General features: G+C 40.9%; 2 protein-coding genes across 4 annotated transcripts; both read left to right on the forward strand.

Annotated features, from left to right (window-relative positions):
- Positions 1 to 624: 624 nt before the first annotated feature.
- LOC146713632 (uncharacterized) lies at positions 625 to 15689 on the forward strand. 3 transcript variants are annotated; one of them, XM_085449070.1, is made up of 7 exons: positions 625 to 689; positions 8465 to 8592; positions 9444 to 9803; positions 13613 to 13990; positions 14125 to 14208; positions 14268 to 14377; positions 14456 to 15689. In XM_085449070.1, the coding sequence occupies exons 2-7, from the start codon at positions 8526 to 8528 to the stop codon at positions 14492 to 14494; spliced, it is 1038 nt and encodes a 345-aa protein (XP_085305196.1). In that variant the 5' UTR covers positions 625 to 689; positions 8465 to 8525; the 3' UTR covers positions 14495 to 15689. The 3 variants fall into 3 exon arrangements, with proteins under 3 accessions (XP_085305196.1, XP_085305191.1, XP_085305205.1); XM_085449065.1 differs by lacking the exon at positions 625 to 689 and adding an exon at positions 7471 to 8024; XM_085449079.1 differs by lacking the exon at positions 625 to 689 and adding an exon at positions 7472 to 8024 and having other exon boundaries at positions 14271 to 14377.
- Positions 15690 to 15817: 128 nt separating this feature from the next.
- Positions 15818 to 19704, forward strand: LOC146713633 (myelin-oligodendrocyte glycoprotein-like). The gene is made up of 4 exons (XM_085438778.1): positions 15818 to 17015; positions 18859 to 19236; positions 19318 to 19410; positions 19508 to 19704. The coding sequence occupies exons 1-4, from the start codon at positions 16916 to 16918 to the stop codon at positions 19702 to 19704; spliced, it is 768 nt and encodes a 255-aa protein (XP_085294904.1). The 5' UTR covers positions 15818 to 16915.
- Positions 19705 to 23903: the final 4199 nt, after the last annotated feature.

Here is a 23903-nt window from a genome sequence, read left to right on the forward strand (position 1 = left end):
TATATATATATATACACTGGGTGAATGTGCAGCAGCTCCTGTATAGAAAAGCCTGAGGATCTTTGGAGAGACCCTGAACTTCCTCAGTTGTCGTAGGTGATACAGGCGCTGCCTAGCCTTTTTGGTCTGGAAAATCCCTCCTTTTGATATATACTTATATATACATGTACTTTTTTTTTCTTTTTTTACTGTTTTATTATAATCATTCGTTGTCAGGTGACATTTAACAACAATTCACTCTGTCATGACAAAGATGTTTTTCTGAAAACAAAAATCACATGACAAATCGCTGACCGCAATTTAAAAAAAAAAAAGAAAAGAAAAATCTAGAACTGTAAACAAATATTGCCAAGGAAACACCAAGCATACCAGTTAACCCGGAAAAGCGTATTGGCTATGTCATTTTAAGCCAATCAACACAGAGAGGGGTGGAGTTTAGATCCGCCCATATTTCCAAAACACACTGAGAGTATTTGAGCAACCGGCGGAGAGAAAATGTGTCAGAGAGAATATTCGGGAGCAGGAGGCAGAAACACAGTCGAGAGGAGCCTTCATTCATTCATTCATTCATTCATTCAGACTGTGTACTTTATCCACCATGTCTGTGTACAACTCGTTCTTTGAGGACTCTTCGTTCCTGTGGACTTCTATCCTGTGCTCGGCTTTCAGCGTGTGGACTCTGGTTCAGGGTAAGCGGATATTTTAAACGTTACTCTGAGCTGCAGTTTAATAACATTTTATGAATCAAATCAGCCAAATTAACTATTATCAATTTTCCTTTGCCGTGTGGCAGGGCTGTGCAGAGAGGTTTAAAGGGGCGGGTGCTCAAAGTTAAAAAGGGGCACATTGAACCAGGCTGAATAACAACAACACACATTCATCAAGAATCTAATATGGGCAACAAGGCAAAGCAAACGTAGCCGATGTTTTACCTGATGGGTACAATGTTGCTGCTGATAGTGCTGGAGGGCAGGGCTGTGTTGATCTGAGACTGTAGACATTAAAAAGTCCACAGGAGAGATGGTAGCTGATTAAACAAGTGTCATGAGATAATAACAAAATGCAAAGATTGGTGACAGCGCTTGGAACCATAAGGCAACAAAAAACTGTGAGAAATAATTTAGGCTCTGCCTGTGAATCACTCTTTGCTTCTCTTCTTCCTTCCATCCCATCATTTCATATATCATTCTCCACTTGCTGTCTATGTGAGAACAAGGCACAACTTGCTATTGCAATAAACTATAATCTAATTATCCACACCTAACAACTCCTGCACTTAATCTATAATAAAATGATGACAGAAAAATTTTATAGCACTGCCTTTAGTAGCCTCACACACCTCCTGCTGTTTCCTCCTCATGTCCTTACCAGGCATGTCTGCACAATGTTATATCCTGAGTAATATTTTTTTTTAAAAATCCATCTAAATAAAACACACACATGCACACACAGTGACATTTTAGACCTTCTTCAGAATACTGTATATACTATGGGCATCATGGTGCTGATCCAGAATCCTTACATTGTTATTTATTACTAGAGCTACAATAATAAAGCAAAGAGGAGGGGGAAGTAATAAATATGAAATAATGTCATTATGATGATTCCATTTGTTTCACTATCCACTCTGTGCAGGGCAAAGCTTATTACATTTTTAAACTGTAGAGATACAATCATTTTACTGCTGTAAAATCCAACTTTTGTCTTATTTAAAATATAAATCTAATATAATCTGCTTCTTAATGTATGTTCTTTAAAATACAGCGTGTGTTTTTAATATATCATAATTATAATAATGCATAATTATGTGGGCATGCATATTAGATCGTTTTTAGTGAAATATAATCCCTCCAGAAAGGCAGGAAAAGCCCGGAAACTTACTTTAAAACTAAATATGTTCTAAATACTTTAAAACTAAATATGTTCCCTAAAACGGTGACAGAGCTACAGACCCATGACAGCCTTACACAGGTAGCCAGCAGCTGTGACCAGCACTACTTGTGCAGTTAATAAAAGGACAGGTAATGTTTGTCGCGCTGTTGCACACACAGCACGCTCGTTTGTTTCAGTTCGTCAGTTGCAACAAGACAGCTTACCAACGTGTACGTAATAAGCTAATACTCCTGTGTGCTACACACTACAGTGTGCGCTGTACACCTACTTACTGGTTTGTCGCATCAGTCTGTGTCTCTGAGTTAACTTGTGTTTCTCCTACAGCTCCGGACCGGAAAAAATGCGCGTGCTCTTTGTGAGCTCGTTCCCGGTGTTGTGCCAAAAAGTGATTGTCTGCCAGAAACTGATTGCCGTCCGCGGGAGCGCGCGCAGCTGCTTAAAGCTGCAGCGCCCGGATTACTTGCGTTGCCAGCTACTTCCGTGCAACTGATATAACGTGGGGGGGGGGGGGAAACCCAAACACATTTATGCCTTTGTTATTAGGCAAAGGTATGCATTTATGGAGCTTTAACGTTTCTTGTAACCGAATTATGACGCTTATCAGAAGGTTGCTTTCAGTGTGTATCGCATTCACGAATGACTACACGCATCACGATGGAATAATTAATGCCCACAGGTTTAGTATGTCTACTCTCGTTGTTCATATTTGTTATAAGACTGTCGAATAGTAGTTAAAACAATAAAGACCTATTGTGCCAGTATCACCATGACTCTTTCTTGTTTGTTCAGAATAACGACTGAGAACATGGCATTTTAGCGCTACCAAAAAGAGATTGTGGCCTATAACTTGTCACTGAAACAATATTTCGGCTTCAAACTTGTTGGGTATCATCCAAAAGGATGATATGTGGCACATCATATCCCAAACAGTCTCTAAGAAATCCTGAATAACTTTTAAAGGATCATTAATACCCATAATATGCCATTTTAAGCCTGCCAAAAAGTGATTGCCGCCTATATCTTGTCACTGAAACAATGTTTCTGCTTATGCTTGTTTATGCAATGTTTCAGGATGCTTATCAAAATGCTTATGAACTTGCAAATTAAAAACATGATGCATTTAAGGTAACCTTTTTTCATTTTTATTTAAGAGGCGAATTTGTTCTAGTGTGCGATGGCCGAACCTGTTGCTTTTCGTGGAGATAATTTCTCCTGCATTAAGGGACATCCCTTCATGTGGCACAGAGGAGGCTGGAGTGCAGAGAAACTGGTAGAGATGCAGTTATACAGTCTAACTGGGCCCCACAAACTATCAGCTAAAGAGAATAAATACATTCAGTTGCTGCACATTTGGCAGACTAACATTTTCAGATTAATTAAACAATAAAATATTTTTTTTTACAACATTACATGTAAACAGTCAAATGGAAGTTTTCTAAAGTTATTTAATGATATTTATATTATGGAAGCAGATTTTTGACATTTTACCTTTTTCCCGTTTTCAGATATAATAAACACGCACAAAACAAAAGCAAACGGCCAGAACACAAAGCTGGAAAACCCACCCGATTGACAAAAATCAACTCAAAATACTCCCACACAACAGAACCTCCTCTATTCCTCGCTGGCTCTAAATCTCTCAGTAGAATGATCAGTGGTTCGCTATCTGTCACCATCAAAACACCACAAATCCCACGAATGATTCGCTTCCTTATAAACCATTGAATCAGATACCGAAGCAGTTAGGTTCTAAATGAAGCTTCGGACGTCACTGATCACGTGACTCTGGCCAAGCGAATCAAGCTTCGATACAGTGCTTCTGAAGCAGTGTGTTGATTTTTTTGACACACGCACCGGAGCTTCAGCTTCAAGCGGGCCATCACTATTATTAAGCTTTTAATGAAATTTTCAGATTGTCTCTGTCAGGGACCCTGGGTCTGACCCAGGCCGCTAAATTTGGACACAGGTATGAAACCGGACGCTGCTTCTTCTTCTTCTTTGGGATTTAAAAGCTGGCATCCAGTGCTGCCCTCTTCTGTTTCAGTTGGTTATTACACTCTTAAATCCTACTACTTATTCCTGTGTCTTTCAGGATTTTACAAAGCTTCAAATGACAAATTAAATTAGTTGTCGACATTTTTAATAGTCGACTAATTGTGGCAGCCCTATTGGTGAATATCTTTTTTTGCACTACAGTGTTTAAATATATGTTATATTCTAAACTATGCAATATATTTAACCTTGTTAATATAAAGTAATTAAATTAGTTGATCCTTTATGTTTCTGTGAGACTGAAGGAGACAAACTTTGAAGTCACTGATGCTTGAAATACTTCCCATGGGTGGTGCAGCAGATACTGGACAGCACATAAAATGTTCTGAGAACTTCAGGGGTCTCATCAAGCAGCATAACTGCAGATCAGCCAGTAGATGGCAGCAATCTCCTAAATCAAGACCTGCTTCCACCAACTTTGATTTTTATTATGATTTCTAAATGGTTTATATTTTGTGCTGTAGATTGTTTTATGGTAACAGTGTATTCATAACAAATTGAAGAGATGTTCATGCTGTCTGTATTATTTCATTTTTTTATTTTATTTATTATTTAAGTTTTTTTTTTCTTCACGTTTCACATCAGCTGCTGATTACTGACAGACATCCAGCTGTTCTGTCACATCTGTTTACTGAATGAACTTCAGCTTCTGATGAGAATGGGCAAGGATTTCAGTCTCTAGATGTGCAAAGCTGGTAGAGATATACCCCAAAAGACTGGCAGCTGTAATTGCAGCAAAAGGTGGTTCTTCAAAGTATTGACTCAGGGGGCTGAATAATTATGCACACCCCACTTTGCAGTTATTTATTTGTAAAAAATGTTTGGAATCATGTATGATTTTTGTTCCACTTCTCACGTGTGCACCACTTTGTGTTGGTCTTTCATGTGGAATTCCAATAAAATTGATTCATGTTTGTGGCTGTAATGTGACAAAATGTGGAAAAGTTAAAGGGGGCCGAATACTTTTGCAAGCCACTGTAGGCTTACTTGACTTGACTTGACTTCCTTACAGGCAGACCTCAGTCAGTCAGAGTTGGTACAATGACATCAGGTACAAAGATGGTGAGCACAGTGACTCCCCAAGGCTGTGTGCTCAGTCCACTCTTGTACACGCTCTTCACCAGGACCCCCAATTATACATCAGCGGGATTCTGGTGGAGAGGGTGAAGACCTTCAATATATTTACAGAAGACCAATTATGAGCTATTGAGCCATCGGCCCCCGGGGGCCAACCCCCTGAACTTATAATAGCGTATAATGAACTGTTCCTTGAGCTGCTGTCTTGTTGGTGGACATTTGGTTTTGGACTGTTCCCTGTGCTCCTGTGCCCTTGATGGATATTTTGTTTTGGACCCTGGACGGTTTTGGACTGTTCCCTGTGCTCCTGTGCCCTTGATGGATATTTTGTTTTGGACCCTGGACCCCAAAGGTTTAATATGAAGTTTATTACACAAAGATGTTTTAGTGCTTTAGTGCATTGAGTTTTTAAGACTACAAAGCTCTTTATCTGAATGCCAACGAGATGTGGAGTCACCGCCGTCTTCCACCCAGGAACAGCTGAACTGTGAACTTTTGTGCTGTCGCTCCCACGTCGACCTTCTGATCTCTATGGACACTGCCTCCTTGGACTCCAGCATTTTTTTGTTTTGAACTGTTTTTGTATATTTCTGGACTCAGTTTTGGAAAGCTGTTGGCTTTCAGCCCTGATCGTGTCCGTGCCGTCGGGTGAGAAAGGCGACATCTCACTGATTCTGATGTTTTGGCAGGTCCGCGCTTTGTGTTTATGCCCTTTTTGCATTGATGCTATCATGAACTAGCTCTGTGCAGGCAGATAAGGACCCAAATGCAAAACTCATGAGCATGAGTCCAAAACTGAGAAGAAGGTCGACACGGGAGCGACAGCACAAAAGTTCACTGAACTTTTGTTCAGTGAACTGCAGTTTCAGACACTCCTACAGCATATGACAGTTTTTTGTTTTTGTTTTTTTTAATAAGTTTTTTTTTAAACACGTGTTTTCAAAATTGGAGTTCAAGTTATTTTTACTTCCAACAGTGTTAACATACTACACAGGTCATGAACAAGATTTTTTTTAATTTTCATTGTAAGTGGGCTAAAGCAGTTAATTAAAAGTAGTCTAACATAAATGTAAATGCTGTAATTTGATTATTTCAATAAACCGTGCAACCTGGATGGATTTGATGCTGGCGTGACCACAGTGCACACGTCTGCTGTTGCTCACAGTGGTCCAAAGGACCGCTCAGGGAGTTTGTGTATTCGCTCAGATACATGAAAAATTAGAGGGAACATTACCTGGGCTCCCTCTTTACTCTGGCAACTGGTACAAAGATAACAGCGCACAGTCGTCATCAACAGTGTGTGATACAACTGCACATTCAATTCTCCATCTTGGGATTATTTTCTTTTGCTGAGGCATGCACTGTGCAGCGATTTGGGACCTGGAGTAACAATGGAGTTGCGGTATTTGTCCACATCAATTTTGAGGAAATTCATTAAGCTGTTTTCTAACTCTGTTAGACTACACTACACGCTACTATGTCACTGGTGATTACAACACAGCTTCAGTTATTCTGTTTCATGACACAGGGCGCAAACCCAGTAAACCTCAGTCCCAGAGCCACAAACAGGAGGTGTGGGACTTTAGCAACTGGATAAACCAAAAGAGATCTGGGAATGTTTTTGTTGTGTCCTCATGGCGACCAATGACACGCCCCAAAATTACGCATGACGTCTTAATAAGATCGTCTCCCTGACAGCCACTTAGCAGTCGCATTTAGGAGCGGAGGAAGTCCGAGTCGCCCCGTCAGTCTCTGCTAGTGATTGGCAGATGAAGCTTCATGAAGCACTGAAGCTTTTCATCCAACTGGTTCACCCCAGTGCAAAGCTTCTTGAAGCTTCATTTGCTCTAGCAGGACACCTACTGGACGTAAAAATAATAGCTGGCATGAATTTGAAGAGTGTGGCCTTTTGCACACAGCCTGTAAATGTCAACAACAAAAGGAGTGTGTAAAACATGTATATTGTAGTGATGGCAGTATACTGTGTATATTTATACTGGCAGTATGGAAAATGATTATTTACTGTGAGGTGAGGTGTGGTTGGGTGTGGACAGTGGTTGTGCTTTTGTAACGTTGAGGTATGAACAGCTACACACTGAGGCTTTGAGCCTCAGTCCTGCCTGTTCACATTTTATTCTGTAAAAACTCAATTTTCACTGCTTTTATGACCTTTTTAGTGGGGAGAACATAGCTAGGATTTAATGATTTAACAAATCTTTTGAATCCTTTGTCCTCCACAATGCTAAATGGCTGGAAGTCCTCAATCACCATGCTAACCAGGTCTTCATCTATTTGAGATTGTTCTCCTGAGGAAAGACAATAAAGACAAAGCACAAATATAAATATCACACACGTAACTTATAACAGTTGAATAATATTGTTATATCATTTAGTAACATTACTGCATGCTATATTATCATTGCATTTGATGGCTCACCTGGTCTTGCTCCATTGGTGTTCCCCTTATTCTCATGCAAAGCTCTGTAGTGCCTAAGCATGGATGAGGTGTTGTTGTTATATCCCAGCTCCCTGGCACATAGCAAACACTTCACCTTGTACAAAAGTCAAGACAGCTTAACACAAATTGTATTGCACCATCAGTATTATGAAAATACATCTTCTGTAGAAATTTACATACCTTGTTGGGAGGAATAAGATCAAGATGTTCCCACACAGGGGAGGACATCCTCCTCTTCTTAGCCGGCTCCATTCTCTCCTGACTTTCTCTCTTCACTCTCATAAACCTCCAAACGGTCTCCAAACTCTCACTAACCGCAACTCTCCATCAAACACCCACATTTTTGAATGAAGTCTGAGGGGTCAGACTTTTCTGTCCTAGAGATAAATATCTATACAGACGTCACTGGATTCAACTGAATTCCAACCATTTGTTTAAGCTTTTCCCACTAATGTGCTGTTTATCAGAGATGAAGACGTCAGCTGCTCCTGCAAACACAGTTGGTAAAATCTTCTCTGCTGGAAAACCGTGATGATGTTTCCAGGTAACAGAGGTTCAGTCAGTTTCTTACACAGAATTTCATTTAGAAAAGAAAAACTTAGTTTTTTTTAATCCAGCAACATTTGATTTTTGTCTGATTTTGCCATTTTTTAACCACACTTTCCTGTTCAGAATAAATAAAAACAGATTTATGATGGTTTGTGGTGATTTCTAAAGCATGTTCCTGTAAAATATCTCTGCATGCTGCTCACTGTGTTGTATTTTCCTGATTTCAGTTTAGTTTTCAATCGTTTTAGAGATTTTTAGGTGTTGCTCAGGATTCCCCTCACTCTTGAACTTAGTAGATTTCTGTTGGTTGTTGGTGTTGTTGCTCGCAGCCACCAGCTAACATTAGTAGTTGGTCAGTATCGTAGCGGCTGACATGCTGCTGAACATGCAGCATGTCTGTGTGTTGAGATGTAACAGTTATATTTTTGTCTGCAGCCTGAATGTGAAAATGAAGAAGAAGATCTGGATCCCCACAGATTGTTAAGAAGATGACATCATGGATTTCATGCCTTTCCTTGTGGTCCCACTGTGGACTTCAATTCTTCACTTGGATTTTGTTAAAGGTAAATAACGTTTCTATTACGTTCTAGTTCATTGGATTAGCACAGACTCTGTGTTTACCTTATTTACTGTATTTCCATGAATGTTGGCACACATTTCAATAAACCACTGCATCCATTTCACATTTTCCTACAAAGAATTGAAAGCAATAAAATGCAGCTCACTACTTCAACAGCTTTGTATTCACAAGCTGCACGGTTTATTTCGCAGACCAAATTTAATGCTGGGATATTTTAATGTAGTCCTTGCTACTGTCTTGCTTAACATAAGCATTCCTACCAGGTCATGAGTATTTGGTCTTATTTGGAACAAGTTCTGAATGTTGTGGGACAAAGATTTATTTGCTGCTTTGTACATTGTGCAGTTCTGACGTCAACCAAGTCTTTAAATTTAAGAATATTACATTTAAGGAAAAGTGGATTTGCTGGTTCTCTTGAAGTGGTTTTACTTATTATCCTTATTGCTCTTCTTTGCAGAATGTATGTGTTTCCCCACACTTACACAATATATAATTCAAGGAAGTCTAATGGGACAATACTGCGTGTGTGTGTATGTGTGTGCGTGCGTGTGTACATGTGTGTGTATATGTATTTATGTATATATATATATTTATTTTCTATTGGTCAAATATGTGGGATTCCCAAATATTATCAATTTTGTTTGTACTCAGTTTCAATGTTGATTTATTATAGTCAAACCAAGTTTGTATCCTCAGCAAACAATAAGATTTTCAATTAGTTTGAAATTTCACATGTATGTCAGTAATGTACAATATGGACAGGAGCATGTCAGGAAAAAAAAGTTCTGATGTTGTATAAAGTTGTGTGTCTGCTCCTCTCTGTCTCCTCAACAGGATCATTTGTAGTGGATGTGACACAGAGCTCCTATCAGGCAGAGGAGAACCACAACATCACACTGGAGTGGACGTTCACCACCAAACCAGACACGTCCATCTCAGCACTGAAGGTCTTCTGTATCCTGAATAATGGCCATAAATACTGGACTTTTTATCATCTTTTTGATGGTGTCGAGTTCTCAGAGGATCAGGACAAAAAGTTTTCAGGACGAGTCCAGAGTGACAAAGACGCCCTCAGAGAAGGACGAATCAGACTCCAGCTGTCCAGACTCAGGACTGAGGACTCGGGTCTGTACCTGTGTGAGGTGGACACAGGTTATGGTCGCGGCTACAACAGCTGCAGACTCACCGTCTCTGGTAAGACAATTCATTTATACACATGTGATCAATGAACTTGAGATAAGAATGTAAATGTTACACCAAATAAACAGAAGATTATTGGTTTCGTTTTACAGCTGTACCAGGGGTTATATTTCTTTGTTCTTTGTGTACATTGACTCGTTATCATGTGCTCGAATCTGATGGTAATTAGTGTGAATGCTTTATTATCTTTATCATTATTATTATTATTATTATTATTATTATTATTATAATATATTTTTTAAATGGTTTCTTTGAACTCTACGGCGTTTGTCTTTTTTTTTTTTTTTTTTTTGGCCTGTCCCATTTGGTTCTTTAGCCATCAGAATTGTTGTCTGAAGACCAACAAGGATACCCAATGGATTTACTTTGCCAAATGGATCATCGTGGCATTGCCGTATTGGTCCATTTGATCGATCTTTGTTTTTATTATTTATTATATTTTATTTTCAGATGTTACAGACGGGACAGACATGAGTGAGGGATAGGAAAGGGAGAAAGAAAGAGGAAGGAAAGGAAAAACAGAAGGGGAGAGGGACAGTGAGAAAGGGGGGGAGAAAAAAAATAAAAATCTCCTGGATCCTGGATGGAACAACTGTACTTCACTGGCTTCAGTCAGATTCCTGTCGTTTCAAGGTATTCGTAGGAGCCAGAATCTCAGAAATTCAAAACCTCACAAACAGCCAAGACTGGAGATACATCAATTCAGCCACAAATCCTGCTGATGATGTTACGAGAGGTAAATCCCTGAAAGAGTTCCTTAGCCCAAACAGGTGGACCGAGGGTCCCTCGTTTCTGCATGCACCTTCGAATAACTGGCCCACAGTTACAGATCTCCATCCGGATGATGATCAGACTGAGTTAAAGAAAGCCTACTTCTTTGGTATTGTCAGTATACCCTCCCATACATACACACCCAGCTTCAGAACCTATCAAGAGCTATTGGATTTCACGGCTCGTTCACTCTCCAACCAAAAGGGTAACATTCCTTCTGCAGCAGAACAAGAAATCCTTCGTCAGGCACAACTGGACAGTTTCGGTGAAGATTTGGCCCATTTGCAGTCAGACAAACCCCTTTCATCCGACAGCCGTCTATTGTGTTTGTCACCAGTGCTGTGCAAGAATTCTGAACTTATCCATGTAGGAGGCCGATTACGGCAAAGCCCAGACTTGGAATTGAATGTCATTCACCCAATAGTACTTGATCCGGCGCATCCAGTGACCAAACTGATCATACAAAAATTATGATGACAAACTGCATCATGCTGGTTCAGAAAGACTTTTTGCTGAACTACGTCGGAAATTCTGGATTCTCAGAGGAAGGGAAGCAGTACGCAGGCATCAGTATAGCTGCGCTGCATGTCAGAAATGGAGAGCACAGCCCATCATTCCAAAAATGTTAGACTTGCCTGCTGCTCGTCTTAGGTTATTCAAACCACCTTTCTACTCCACAGGAATAGACTGCTTTGGACCATACAAGGTCAAGACCGGCCGCAGATCGGAGAAAAGGTGGGGAATAATATTCAAATGTCTCACCACTCGGTGCATACATCTTGACCTCCTAAACAGCATGGATACCGACTCATTCCTCATGGCCCTCCAACGATTCATTTCTCGACGAGGAACACCCCTGGAAATCATATGTGATCAAGGAACTAACTTCAAAGGAGGAGATAAGGAACTACGGGCAGCCTTTAACAACCTTGCTCCGACTCTACAGCCGGTCCTGATGACTAAAAGAATCCATTTCAAATTCAATCCCCCGCATGCACCCCATTTCGGTGGAGCCTGGGAGAGGGAGATACGTTCTGTGAAGAATGCTCTGAAGAGAACCATTGGTGCCCAAATGTTCACTGAAGAGGTCTTAAGAACAGTCCTAATTGAGGTTGAAGGCATTCTTAACTCAAAACCCCTAGGCTATGTATCCTCAGACATTGCGGATATTGACCCCATAACCCCAAACCTTCTCCTTATGGGCCGACATGATTCGTCACTTCCCTTAGTATCCTATTCTGATTCTGACCTCCTAGGTCGACGACGATGGCGACATGCACAAATATTGGCAGATCACTTCTGGCGGCACTTCATAAAAGACTATCTACTATCCCTCCAAAGAAGACCCAAATGGCAGAAGGAGAACCCAGATCTCACATAGAACTCTGTTGTCATGATTATGGATTCACACCTTCCACGTGCCCTTTGGCCTGTAGGGAGAGTGACACGCTTGCTGAAAAGCCCAGATGACCGCATCAGAACTGTGGAGGTCTTAGTACAGGATAAAACCTATATCCGCCCTGTCTCCTGTCTGATCCCCCTGCCCCCGCTTCCTGACGAAGATCGATCCTGACCATATCAACATATTTCTCTCTAGAAAATATGGGGGCGGCTGTTGTAGAGACCCACCCTTTGGCAAATCCCAGCACACCCACTCACTTCACCAGATGCACCTTGTTTAGTTCTCTCACCTTTGATTGGGTGTGGTGCTTGTCCTCGATTGCACTCACCTGTCACACATTATATGTCACACATTATATAAGGACTGCATTCACTTTTGGCTCACTCTTTCTTCACTTCCACACGGGGCGGCAGCTGAGCTGTGGCAGTCCATGTGTGTCTTTGTTTCCTTCCTTCTTTGCCTTATTTATTTGAGAATAAAAGGAGAACCCTGAGAATAATTCTGAATTAGATGGCTGCTTATTCTTATTCTAACCGGATGAGCCCATGATGCTGATTGCTTAAGCCCTGAACCCTCCTTCCTTCAAAACAATTATCACCAGATGTTTCGGGTGAAACCGCTGTGAGACCTTGCCTCATCCTATCATGTGATCCATTGAAATCGACTGGTGCAAGATGTGAGTGGGCGTTAAGGTGTCTGGGGAGGATCTCAAAACTGGATTATAGATAGCAGACAGTTGGTGTCGTAAACCACCGCCTCTGTTCAAAGACAGTCGCTCACAGTATGGCGTCTTTCACTCCTCTTTCAAACCATCTGTCCTCTCTGTCCAATATGTGAACATGGATGACTGACAACTTACACAGACATAATGAACATTTAAATAAAGCTCAATCCAAGTATAATCCAATGAAAGTGATACATTAATGAAATTAAAATATTTACTGTTTAAAAGGCAGATTTAATCTCATTACAAAGTTACAGGCAACAGTTCATCCTTGGGGGTGGGACATAAATATTAGATGGTAATCCAATCAAGACGATGAGATATTTCAGTCCAACAGAAATCAGCATTCTCTCTTTATAAAAAAAAAATCACATATTTAAAAAAAACAAAAACAAATTGCATGTTACATAACAAAAATAACATGACTTTGTTTATTCCCCGAATCCAAACGTTCCTTACATAAACGCTTGAGTTGAAGACAGTAGGAATGGTTTTGGTTCTTCGAAGAGGTCTTCTCCAGCCAACCAACATGGTTTATTAAGAGCCAAAGTGCCACAGTGTGACCAGGATGTTCCAGGTGTTTCAAATAAGAGTTAAAGCATCTGCATGAACATAAAACGGGAAAAATAATTCTGGCAGCCTTTAACGCAAGGGCTTGAGACTACGATAATCTGGATGGCTGAAAACCTTCACAGATATGTCACTACTTCATTTAAACTGAAGGATTAAACAGTTCTTTTTACCAAATATACTGAGGAGTAGTTGTTTCATTTAATTTGGTCCCAGAAACACTTCTGCGGTAACAGCACAAAGACTCATGGGGCTGTTGATGATCTTCAGGTCTTCACGGTGTAACTCTACAGGGGTCTGTGGGAATTCGGGAGGTTTAATTTTCCATATTTCCAGGTGAGGTTCTGGTGATTGGGTCAAATCTTCCAATCATCGCTGCTCCGGGTGATGATGTCATCCTGCCGTGTCACCTGGAGCCCATGTTCGATGTCCAGGGTATGACGGTGGAGTGGTCCAAACCCGACCTGAAGCCCAACCCGTCGGACCGTCTGAGCCGAGTGGAGTACGTTCACCTGTACAGGGACAGGCAGGAGGTTCCCGACATGAAGATGGCCTCGTACTTCAGGAGGACGGAGCTGTTCATGGACGACATGAAACACGGGAACATTTCACTGAAGATCCTGAACGTGTCGGAGGAAGACAACGGCAGATACAGATGTTTCATCCCCAAGCTGCAGAGCAGAGTGAAAGCTGCTGTTGTTGAACTTGTAGTCGGTGAGAAGATTTGTTCAATCCAAACTGAACTTTCAGACTTGGAATCATGCTTTGTGTATTATTTTAACTCATTTCCAAACTTTCAGTCTCATTTTATCAGCTTATTATAACTCTAGTGTTTATGGTCTTTTTAGATCCAAATTTTGCTAAAACCTCCACGACGGAGACGCCATTGCACTTCCAAACTCCAGATCCTCAGGACGTGACTCCAGCAAACGGTGAGAAGTCAAATTTTCTCTGTGTCACTTGTGTTTGGGTGACATTTTTTTTACGTCAGCAGGTCGATCCAGGGTCTCTGTGGTCGCCGTTGTCATCACCTTCATGTCGGTTCTGGTTGTCGTCGCTTTTTCTGCGTGTTTCTCTCGCTGCCTTCATCAGAAATTAAATGTAAGTAAGAAACAAATAAAACACAAACATGTTGTTGCTTCCTGTTAGACTGACTCATTATTCAATTTCTTTCAACAGAAGCTTTCAGAAGGCAAAACGACCCAAAGCCAAGTATAACTATTCCAGGTGCCTTGCGAACGTTGGTGTTAATGGAGCCGAGACCATTTGAGATTTATCTTTCCTGGATCTTCACAGTCAAGTGGAAAATTTAAACCAGCAGCCACTGGCAGACACTCGGGCCAAGCAGCACTGAGGTCATCATAAAGGCAGTGGATTTATTTATCGAGCTCATTTTCAAAGAAAAAGAACATTTAAAGATTTAAGGACTTTCTAGTCCCTTTAATGCAAGACTGAAGAAAACCTCCTTTGCTCAAGATGTAGAAGGATGAAGATCATATTTATTTTTATGGATTTGTATTAACTTGAAGACTTAAAATTCTAACTTATTAAAGTTTTACACCTTACTAGTTAAGGACAAAGTAATTCTTCCTAAAAGCTACTAGTGATGGACAAATTAAAAGAGGAAGTCCTCCCTGAAATCGATTTGCTGCTTTATTTATAAAGTTTTATTGGACATTTCCAGCTCAGTGTGTTGGAAAAAGATTTTTCTATCAGTGTGGATCTTGGAGATGCAGAAGATTGTAAAAACATCAACAGGATTTGATGTAACCATAAAGTTTGGAAACCACATTCAGGACTTGTTGTTTCTTCATGTTTACCAAATCAGTTTAATGCAAGTCTGAATCAAAACAGGTCGGTTATCGTGACACTGATGTGGAGAAAGTGTTTACTTACAAAGGCTGTCCTGGATGACATCATGTAACTGATTTTCACATGAGACTTTATGTTTTTAAACTAATTTATCAAATTTAGCTTGAAATTGGCTGGTGGGCAGATCTCTACGACAGAGTCAATGCATTTCTTAAGCTGATACAGAGCTCCGGTTTATGTAAGGAAAACTAGAAGTGTCTATATTTTTTCATTTTAAGTTACAAAATAAAGATACAAACAGATTCTGATTTAAATTTTTGTTGCAGTTATCAGTGATAATTTCGTCATGTACATTTGATCTACCCCTGGTAAACGACACAGCTAGCTCCCATTCTCCTTGTTTCTCATGGAAATGCAACAAAATATCAGCGCTTATAAAAGAGTAGAGCAGACATGTTGTGATTAAAGTTGTGTGTCTTTGTGTGTCTTTGTGCATCTGTTCTGTTGTGTACAGATGGATACTGGGACTGTTCACAGTTTTGAAGATTTTATATAAAGTTCATTCTCGGATGGATTTAAATAAAGTTATTTTTTATATGAATACAGTGACTGTGTGTGTGTACTCATATTCAATTCTCTGTGAATATCTATTTTAAAATCATTGGTCTCACATGTGCTTTTTTACACCATTTGAAGCAGAACCATCTGAAGCTTTGTTTTTTGGTATTTACATGTCCTGTACAGTTTCTCGCTCTGTGGCGAGCTAGTTTTCCTCGCTTTGCATGCAGTTTAAAGACAATCTGTGACCCTCCCTGCTTCCCTCACAGCCTCTATGGGGAAAACACTCATATTACTAATAAGACTTACAGTAAAATATGATTGCTCACAAGAGTGACACAACTCCTGTTTTTCCCATGCATTATAATTTTACTAAACTTTAGGCAACATTACAGAATAATGGATGAGAAAATGTGCGAGGGAGGATAAATGCTTAGGCGAGACAGTCTGGGAAGAATAGTTTCTTGTTTCACGTGGGTTTTTATTCCACATGACTCATTATTTTAAGATCTTTAGCTGATAATGTTTAGCACCTTCAGGCGAGTGTTGTTGTGATTTGGTGCTATATAAAAAACATTGAACTGAACTGAACTGAGAAAATAATGAACTCAGTGTTTTACACTCATCTCCCTCAGTCATAATGTGACTCGTATATTAGTTCAAATGGAACAGTAAGAATTTACTTTCATAAATTCAACCTCAAATTTAGCTTGGATCTAGCCTGGAGCTGTGGTCGGCTTCCCAAAAGAGAGTAAGCCTCCTGGCACTTCACAGAGTTTTATATGAGAATGTTCATCTTTCTATCCAGTTAAATCTTGTGGGGCGAAGCTTGTTTTGCAGGCCCTGAGCTACGAGGTGGCCATGACGGATATCAGGCGCCAGTTATCGTGTCTACAGCTGGCCCTGAACATTCCTTTATACTGATATATCTGAAGGTTTCTAATTATTCAATCAGTAAGAAGCTGAAGATTCTTTTAATCCCAAAGAAAAATCAAACCCAACTAAACACGCGGTTTTAGAAACACGAGACTAATTAAAAGCCACTCGAGTTATAAAATGAGGAAGAGTCAGACTGTGACAGCTAAAAGATTTACGGCATGAACACTGTGATTAAAACCTCCCCATTCACAGCCTGGATGTTCACATGAGCGGTAAGGAGGGGCTGCATCGTTTATTAGTAGGAGGCAGACCTGACTGCAGCTGTACAGAAGAAGAAGAAGAAGAAGATTTGCTTCTCTCAGCCACAGACTGTCTGAGCTTGCTCTCATCATGTGTGTCTACAAATCGCACTTTGAGGACTCTTTTTTCCCTTTTCCACTCTGGACTTTAATCCTGTGCTCGGCTTTCATCGTCAGGACTCCTGTTCAAGGTAAATAATGATCTTAATTAAACGTTGCACAACAAATAACTTTAAGAAAGATGTCATAACATAATAGCTGTTTGGGCCAGATTGCCAGATTCAGTAGAGCCACTACTTCTTACTGTGGCGTCACTGAAGGTGATGACAGGTAACTTCTGCATTCATGATGAGCAAAGTTTTTCTGTCAAGTTTGGTACTTTTATGGAGGTTTAATGTCAATAAACTTCAAACAATCAAAGATTAAAAACCGATGATCATCTGAAAATGTGTCGTGTCTTTGTGTCCTGATATCTAAGGAATTTACAGCTATCTGTGATAGAGACCTTCTTTCCAACTTAATAGCAACATTTAAAACATACAAAAGTCATAAAAGCACAAAAGTAAGTAATTGTCTTTTTAGAAAGAAAGTTTAGCTTTAGAACATGTGCATTTATGTATTATAAAGGACTCCAAGTATTGAATCTGAAGAAACCAAGAAAACTCCCTCACACATTCAAGCAGAGCTAAAAGCTTCAAAAAATACTGACTAAGATGAATGTGCACGTGTCTCATCTCAGATGAATCTGTAGCTGCTCAGAGATACTCGTTCAGTTTGTTGGCTGGTCTCAGAGATGTGTGTGACTTATTTTCTTCAATATTTCAGTGTCACATCATTTAGGCTCCACATGACTCAACAGTTTAAGTGTGAAGTTTATATTTCTCCCAGAGGCAGCAGCTGTCATCAGTTTAAAATAAAAGTTTACGAGGCTGGAACCACAAACTACTTTTCTACACAGTCATTTAACAGCTAACACTGTGTCTGCAGTCACAGTTGACAGCTGTTATTTAAAAGAGTTAAATGAATGAGTAACATCACAGAGTGTCTGTATTTACTGCACAGACTCCTATAATAACAGGTTATTTGCTGAGGTTAAAATCACACATTAACGAAGGCAGTCCAGTGGTGAGACTCGCTAATGTCAGGATGCTAACATGAGTTGTTCAGCAGTAAAAACAAAAAATGTCAAGGCTCGGCTGTGTGGCAGGCAGGAGGAGGACCCAAACGCAAAACTCACAGACACGGTGATGAACTCAAAATCACAGCTTTAATGCTGGAATGGCAGAACATAGGAAATACAAAACTAAACTGGGAAAAGTAAACTAACATACGCAGAGAGACACAGGGAGATCCACACAACATGAGGGACGACGTCACACTGAACAGAGGGAGACGCAGACAGAAATACACAGAGGGTTAACGAGGGAAGTGGGAACACACGGGGAACACAGGTGACACTGATAATCATAACGAGACAGGGCGGGGTGAACTGAACACTGACGGGAGAGGTGAAACAGGAAGTACAGGAGGAGAGAGAGCACGAGTAGAACACCAACGTAACAGGCAGGGGAGACATGGAATAAACACGAAAGGGGACGAGGGCTCATAAATACATAGAGGGCACACAGGGGGAAGAGAGAGCACGGGGAGAACTTAGACATAATGGGCAGGGGAAGCATGGAATAAAATACAAACATACAAGGAAACTAAGAACACTGGGCCAACATGGCCCAGGACCATGACAGAAAAGGTGACCATAACACAGTTAAACATAATTCATCTTTATGCTCTTTATGAGGCTGCACCTCCCTGAGCCTGGTTCTGTCAGAGGCATCTTCCTGTTAAAATAAAGTTCTTTTTTTTTATTACCAAGTGCTTTTTCTTAGAGGTTCTTTTGATTTCTCCGGATCACTGTAGAGTTTTCACTTTACAGTATAAAGTGGCAGAGCCAACTGTTGTTAGCGTTTATTTCGTCAGTGTGTAACTCTACAGGGGTCTGTGGAGTTCAAGACGTTTAATTTTCCATATTTCCAGGTGAGGTTCTGGTGATCGGTTCAAATCTTCCAATCATCGCCGCTCCGGGTGATGATGTCATCCTGCCGTGTCACCTGGAGCCCATGTTCGATGTCCAGGGTCTGACGGTGGAGTGGTCCAAACCCGACCTGAAGCCCGACCCGTCGGACCGGCTGAGCCGAGTGGAGTACGTTCACCTGTACAGGGACAGGCAGGAGGTCCCCGACATGAAGATGGCCTCGTACTTCAGGAGGACGGAGCTGTTCATGGACGACATGAAACACGGGAACATTTCACTGAAGATCCTGAACGTGTCGGAGGAAGACAACGGCAGATACAGATGTTTCATTCCCAAGCTGCAGAGCGGAGTGAAAGCTGCTGTTGTTGAACTTGTAGTCGGTGAGAAGATTTGTTTTGGTACGTTTTTGTTTTCAACTCATTTCCAAACCTTCATGTGAACAGATCATGACTATATTTTAGATCCAAAGTACGCTAAGACCTCTACGACAGAGAGTCCCGTGTATCCTAGAAACTTCCAAACTCCAGATCCTCGTGAGATGTCTCCAAGAAATAGTGAGATAACAACCCACATTTTCTCTGCATTGTTTTTGTTTGGGTGAGATGTTTTGTGTGGTGACCTTGTTCATTTTTTTTCTTTTTTATATATCAGCAGGTCGGTCCAGGGTCTTTCTGGTTGTCGTAGTTACTGCCTTTGTGTCGGTTGTGGCTGTGACTGCGTATTTCTCTCGCCGTCAAATAAAATGTATATCAGAAACAAACAAACACAAACATGTTGTTGCTTCTTCTGCCATCAGACTGACTTATTATTCAACTTCTTTCAACAGAAGCATCAAGGCGACGAAGTGACCTAAACGAACCATAACAATTCCAGGAGTTCAAAGGAGGGTTGGTGTTAATGGACCTGAGAGCATTGGAGATTTACCTTTTCTGGCTCTGCTGGATCCTGATAGTCAGGTTGGAGGTTCAAACCAGCAGCCACAGGAAGACACTTGGCCCAGCAGCACTGAGACCCTTCATAAGGTCACTTCTATAAACGGAGTCTGATTTAAACTTCGACCTCAGGTGAAGACTCAAGTGTTGTATCAGAAAAAACACAGCATGGGAAATCTGGATATCTAAACAGTAAATATATGAAACAAGCCACATGTAGGTTATTCTTTAAATTGGATTCAGATGCAGTGAAGTAGCCAGTCTAAAACCAATGGTTAAATTATTTTCCATTCCTTGTCAGCAACATTATTTCGATCTAACCCTAATGATTGTTTAAAAACCAACATGTACACTGAGCTAATGCCAAGCAGGGGTGAAAATGCCCCAAACTGCAGTTCATCTACTCAAGTCAGCCCTCACAGACTGTCATGTTAAAAGCCAGCAGAAATCCACGTCTTCATAGCCAGCTACAAAAACAGTTTCAATTTCTATGGATGTGTTCATCCTCTATAATTGTACACTAGTTGAATATTTATTGCAACTTTTAACTTTTGAGTTCAAAGGCTCAAAGGAGGATGTGCCAGCAGAGATGTCCAAGCTTCACCTCTTTGTAGTTGTGGTGTGGTTTGTGGCTCAGCTGCAGGGGAGGGGTGGAGCAGTGGGTTCAGGGTGTGGTGATCTGGATGAGAGACTAGAGGCTAGTTTGAATGTGACTCTATCATGTCGTTGCAGTTTTGTTCTTTGGTCCATCTCTTTCACCCTCTTTGTACTTTCTTTTTTCACTTGTAGCTCTCTGTCCAACACTGGAGGACTGCTTGGACTTCATTAGAGACCTGAAGTTCAGTCTGGAGATCAACACTTAGCAGGATAAAGAGCATTATTTATTACTGTCAGGTTTAATGTTCTCATTTATTTAAATTGTACATCTTGCTGGTCAAGGTCACCTTGAATCTTTCAGTAAGCTTCTGAATGACCTCCAGTGGACAAATTTAATCTAGGACCTGGCGTCCACATATGTGAACATCACATTTTGGGTTATTTTGAACAAAATACTCAATTTTACTTTACAAGGGCCTGATATTCACTTATGAGGACATTATACTGCTACTGTTCTATTGAAATTTTAAATAAATATGCTCGTATGTGGCTCTCATTTTTCTTAGAAACAAAAATCAGGTAAAAAAAAAGTCTGGTAAGTCTTTGTTTTTACATTCATCGGGTCCTAATCAGCCCAAATATCAAAGAGAAATTAAAAATGCATGCTGTGGAAGAGTTCGGGTCTTAGGAGGTTAAGTGGGAAAGTCCTTCATGGTTTTCACTGTGTTGAACTGAAATGAACATGCTGGTTTATTGGTCACAGTTTACTGGATATTTCCAACCCACAGCCTTGGAAAGACATTTTCAGTGGGAACAGTTCAGTCACACATCATGTGGAAGGACTGAAGTAGAAACTGAGTCGAAAAACATGTTGGAGACATTGAAGACTGGAAGGACACCAAAGACCTCTGAAGTACCAAAAACATAATTTATGGAGACTCTATTAATAGATTATACATTGGAATTAAAATTTTAATTAAAAATAGCTCAGTGATCATGGATCTAAATCAAACTTGGTCTCACTACTCCTTTTATTCATGGTTACCCTCAGATCCACCCTTTAGGGTGTGAACGGCCATGAACTGAAACTTGAAACTGCAGATATTCATTTGATGTTCTGGATCCGCCAACATGTAGACAGTGCAGCTCCATATTTATGCTGTTTGTTGTTTGTGCTGTTTATTTCTGCTGCCTTCTGTGAAACTTAGGCAAAAAAATAAGTATTATATTATTATTTAATTATTGCCACGTTTGTGCTGTTTAATTTATTTCAAAGAATGTTTCTGTTTAATCTCAGAGCTGACTCTTTCTGCTGTTGTTCCAAATTAAAGTTCTTTGTGTTCTTTGTATTTCTGTTCTGTTGTGTATCTTTCATACATGACATTGATAATGCCCACAACCCTAAAAGGCTAGAAAAATGCAGCATGACGAGACTGAGGAACCAAACATTTATCCAGCATAGACAAGAGCACTCAGAGTTATTAGCCTAAAACTTGGCATGTGTAGGTGGGTTGTGCAGTTTATGCCTGAAAAGGAAACGCTCCACACCCAGCCGAGTTGGAAAAAACTGGCCAAGTGGAGGATGAAAGAAGTAGTGGCAGGCCTAAAAAAATATCTACAGCAGACTGAGCTGAAATAGGACCTGAGACGCAACTGTCTGTTGATCCAGCTACTGTTTCCTGAAGCCCTCATCAGATATGGTCTCAGTGGAAAGGTGGCTGTCAAGAAGCCATTAGGTAGGGAAACAGGCTGAAGCATGACAAACTACACAAAAACTGGACAAAAACAGATTCAATACATCTTGTGGAGTGATGACACCAAACTTGAAATGTTTGGTTTAAATCATTGTCAATATGCATGGAGGAGTGTCTGCAGTTATCTGTGAAACACGGTGGAGGCTCTACTATGGTTTGAAACTGCATTTCAGCCGGTGGTGTTGGAGACAGAGAATTACCATCAGATTTGGATCCACAATGTTAGACCACCTGGAAATCATCTGACTGGTGCTGACAATTGACTATTAGTCATGGATTGGCCTCCCCCAAGGAAAATATCCTTCAAAAAGCCCGGAGAACAATTCGTGAAACTACTTAAAGGAAATAAAGTGGCCCAAATTTCTTACTTTCCTCCAAAATATAAAAAAATGAAGGGTGACTCAGAACTTTTGAACAGTACTGTAGCAACTGCTTCCATGTGGAGTCGATTCTGCTTCCTTGCTTGCAGCAAATGTCTCTTCCCACAGGCCTCTGTGGAAAAACCTTGTATGATTACTAAGAATTACAGCTTATATCTGCTATAAACTATCATTACCCAGAGAGTGGTGCTTTTCCCATGCAACCTGATTCTGCAGTGTGTATTCAGTAAAGACTGTGTTTAGTGTGAGACACAGCCTGTGATGTTTTCATGGGTTGCTATAAATACAAAACTTTCTGTCACAGTGGATCAAATTTAATCTCTGACCCTGTTCTTTAGGGCTTTAAAAACTGACTCCACGTTTCATTTAGTTTGACCTTAAATGAGAGACTGAGCCCATAAACGTACCAGGACAACTGTAATGTATGTTTGCACTGATTGCCGATCACGCTTCAACTGAGTCGTCCTCGGTCAGAAGGAATGGTACTCCACAGTGATGTAGTTCAAAAATTTACTAAAGAGGTGGCAGATGACATCAACAGGATGTACAGCGTTGGTAGGGAGGCATTACAGTATTCACATGCAGGTAACGGGGGTGTGAGTGTGGCAACCTGTGGATTATGGTGTTCAGCAGAGGAAGATGATGAATAGTTACTGCCTGAGGGATAAGGAACATAGTACTTGCCAGCTGGATCAGGCACAGCTTCAGGATGCAGTATGGTGGGCACAGGGCGATGAGCTTCTGTCCACTGTGATGGCTGGGTCACAGGCGCTGGTGGACGTGAAGGTTGCTGCAAGTACACAGGATTAGCTGGATGTCTGACTTGGAAGACAGGAGCAGCGGGATGTGACATCTGCTGCAGACTCATTGGGTCCACAGCCTGTGATAGCTGGTGCACTGAAAGATGAGCATGTTGTAGTGGCTGATCAGCTGGGGATGCAGAATGTAATAGCTGCACCTGGCCTGGCCTGTTCATCAGGAGCTGATGTTCCGATCGCTGATATGAGAAGGGTTCAGCAGTGCATCGCCCAGGTCTCCTGAGTGGCGTCGATGCAGCTACATAAGTGGCAGGGTGCAGCACTGGCTGAATGTGAAGGCTCGCTTTACGGGGAGGTGATGGAGCAGATGTTTCCACTGGCGTCGGCATGTTCGCCGGTGTTGTGGTGTCATGTAACACCTCATTGCTAGGTTGTAGTGGTGCAACTTCTGTTATGGAGGAAATATGTTGGGGTTGTTCTAACGCTCCTGTTTCTGGGGGAAGAGGACTGCCAGGTTTAGAAGCTTGCTCCAAACGCTCCACCCGCTTCAGTAATGTCCCATGAGTTTCCTCCATAGACACTTGCAGTTGAGTCATGTGTTGGAGGACACTGCTCCAAACTGATTC

This window comes from Copadichromis virginalis, linkage group LG3 (genome assembly GCF_057382275.1).
Source record: "Copadichromis virginalis isolate Kocher_CV1m ecotype Utaka linkage group LG3, C_Virginalis_male_GT1.1, whole genome shotgun sequence".
Lineage (NCBI taxonomy): Eukaryota > Metazoa > Chordata > Actinopteri > Cichliformes > Cichlidae > Copadichromis > Copadichromis virginalis.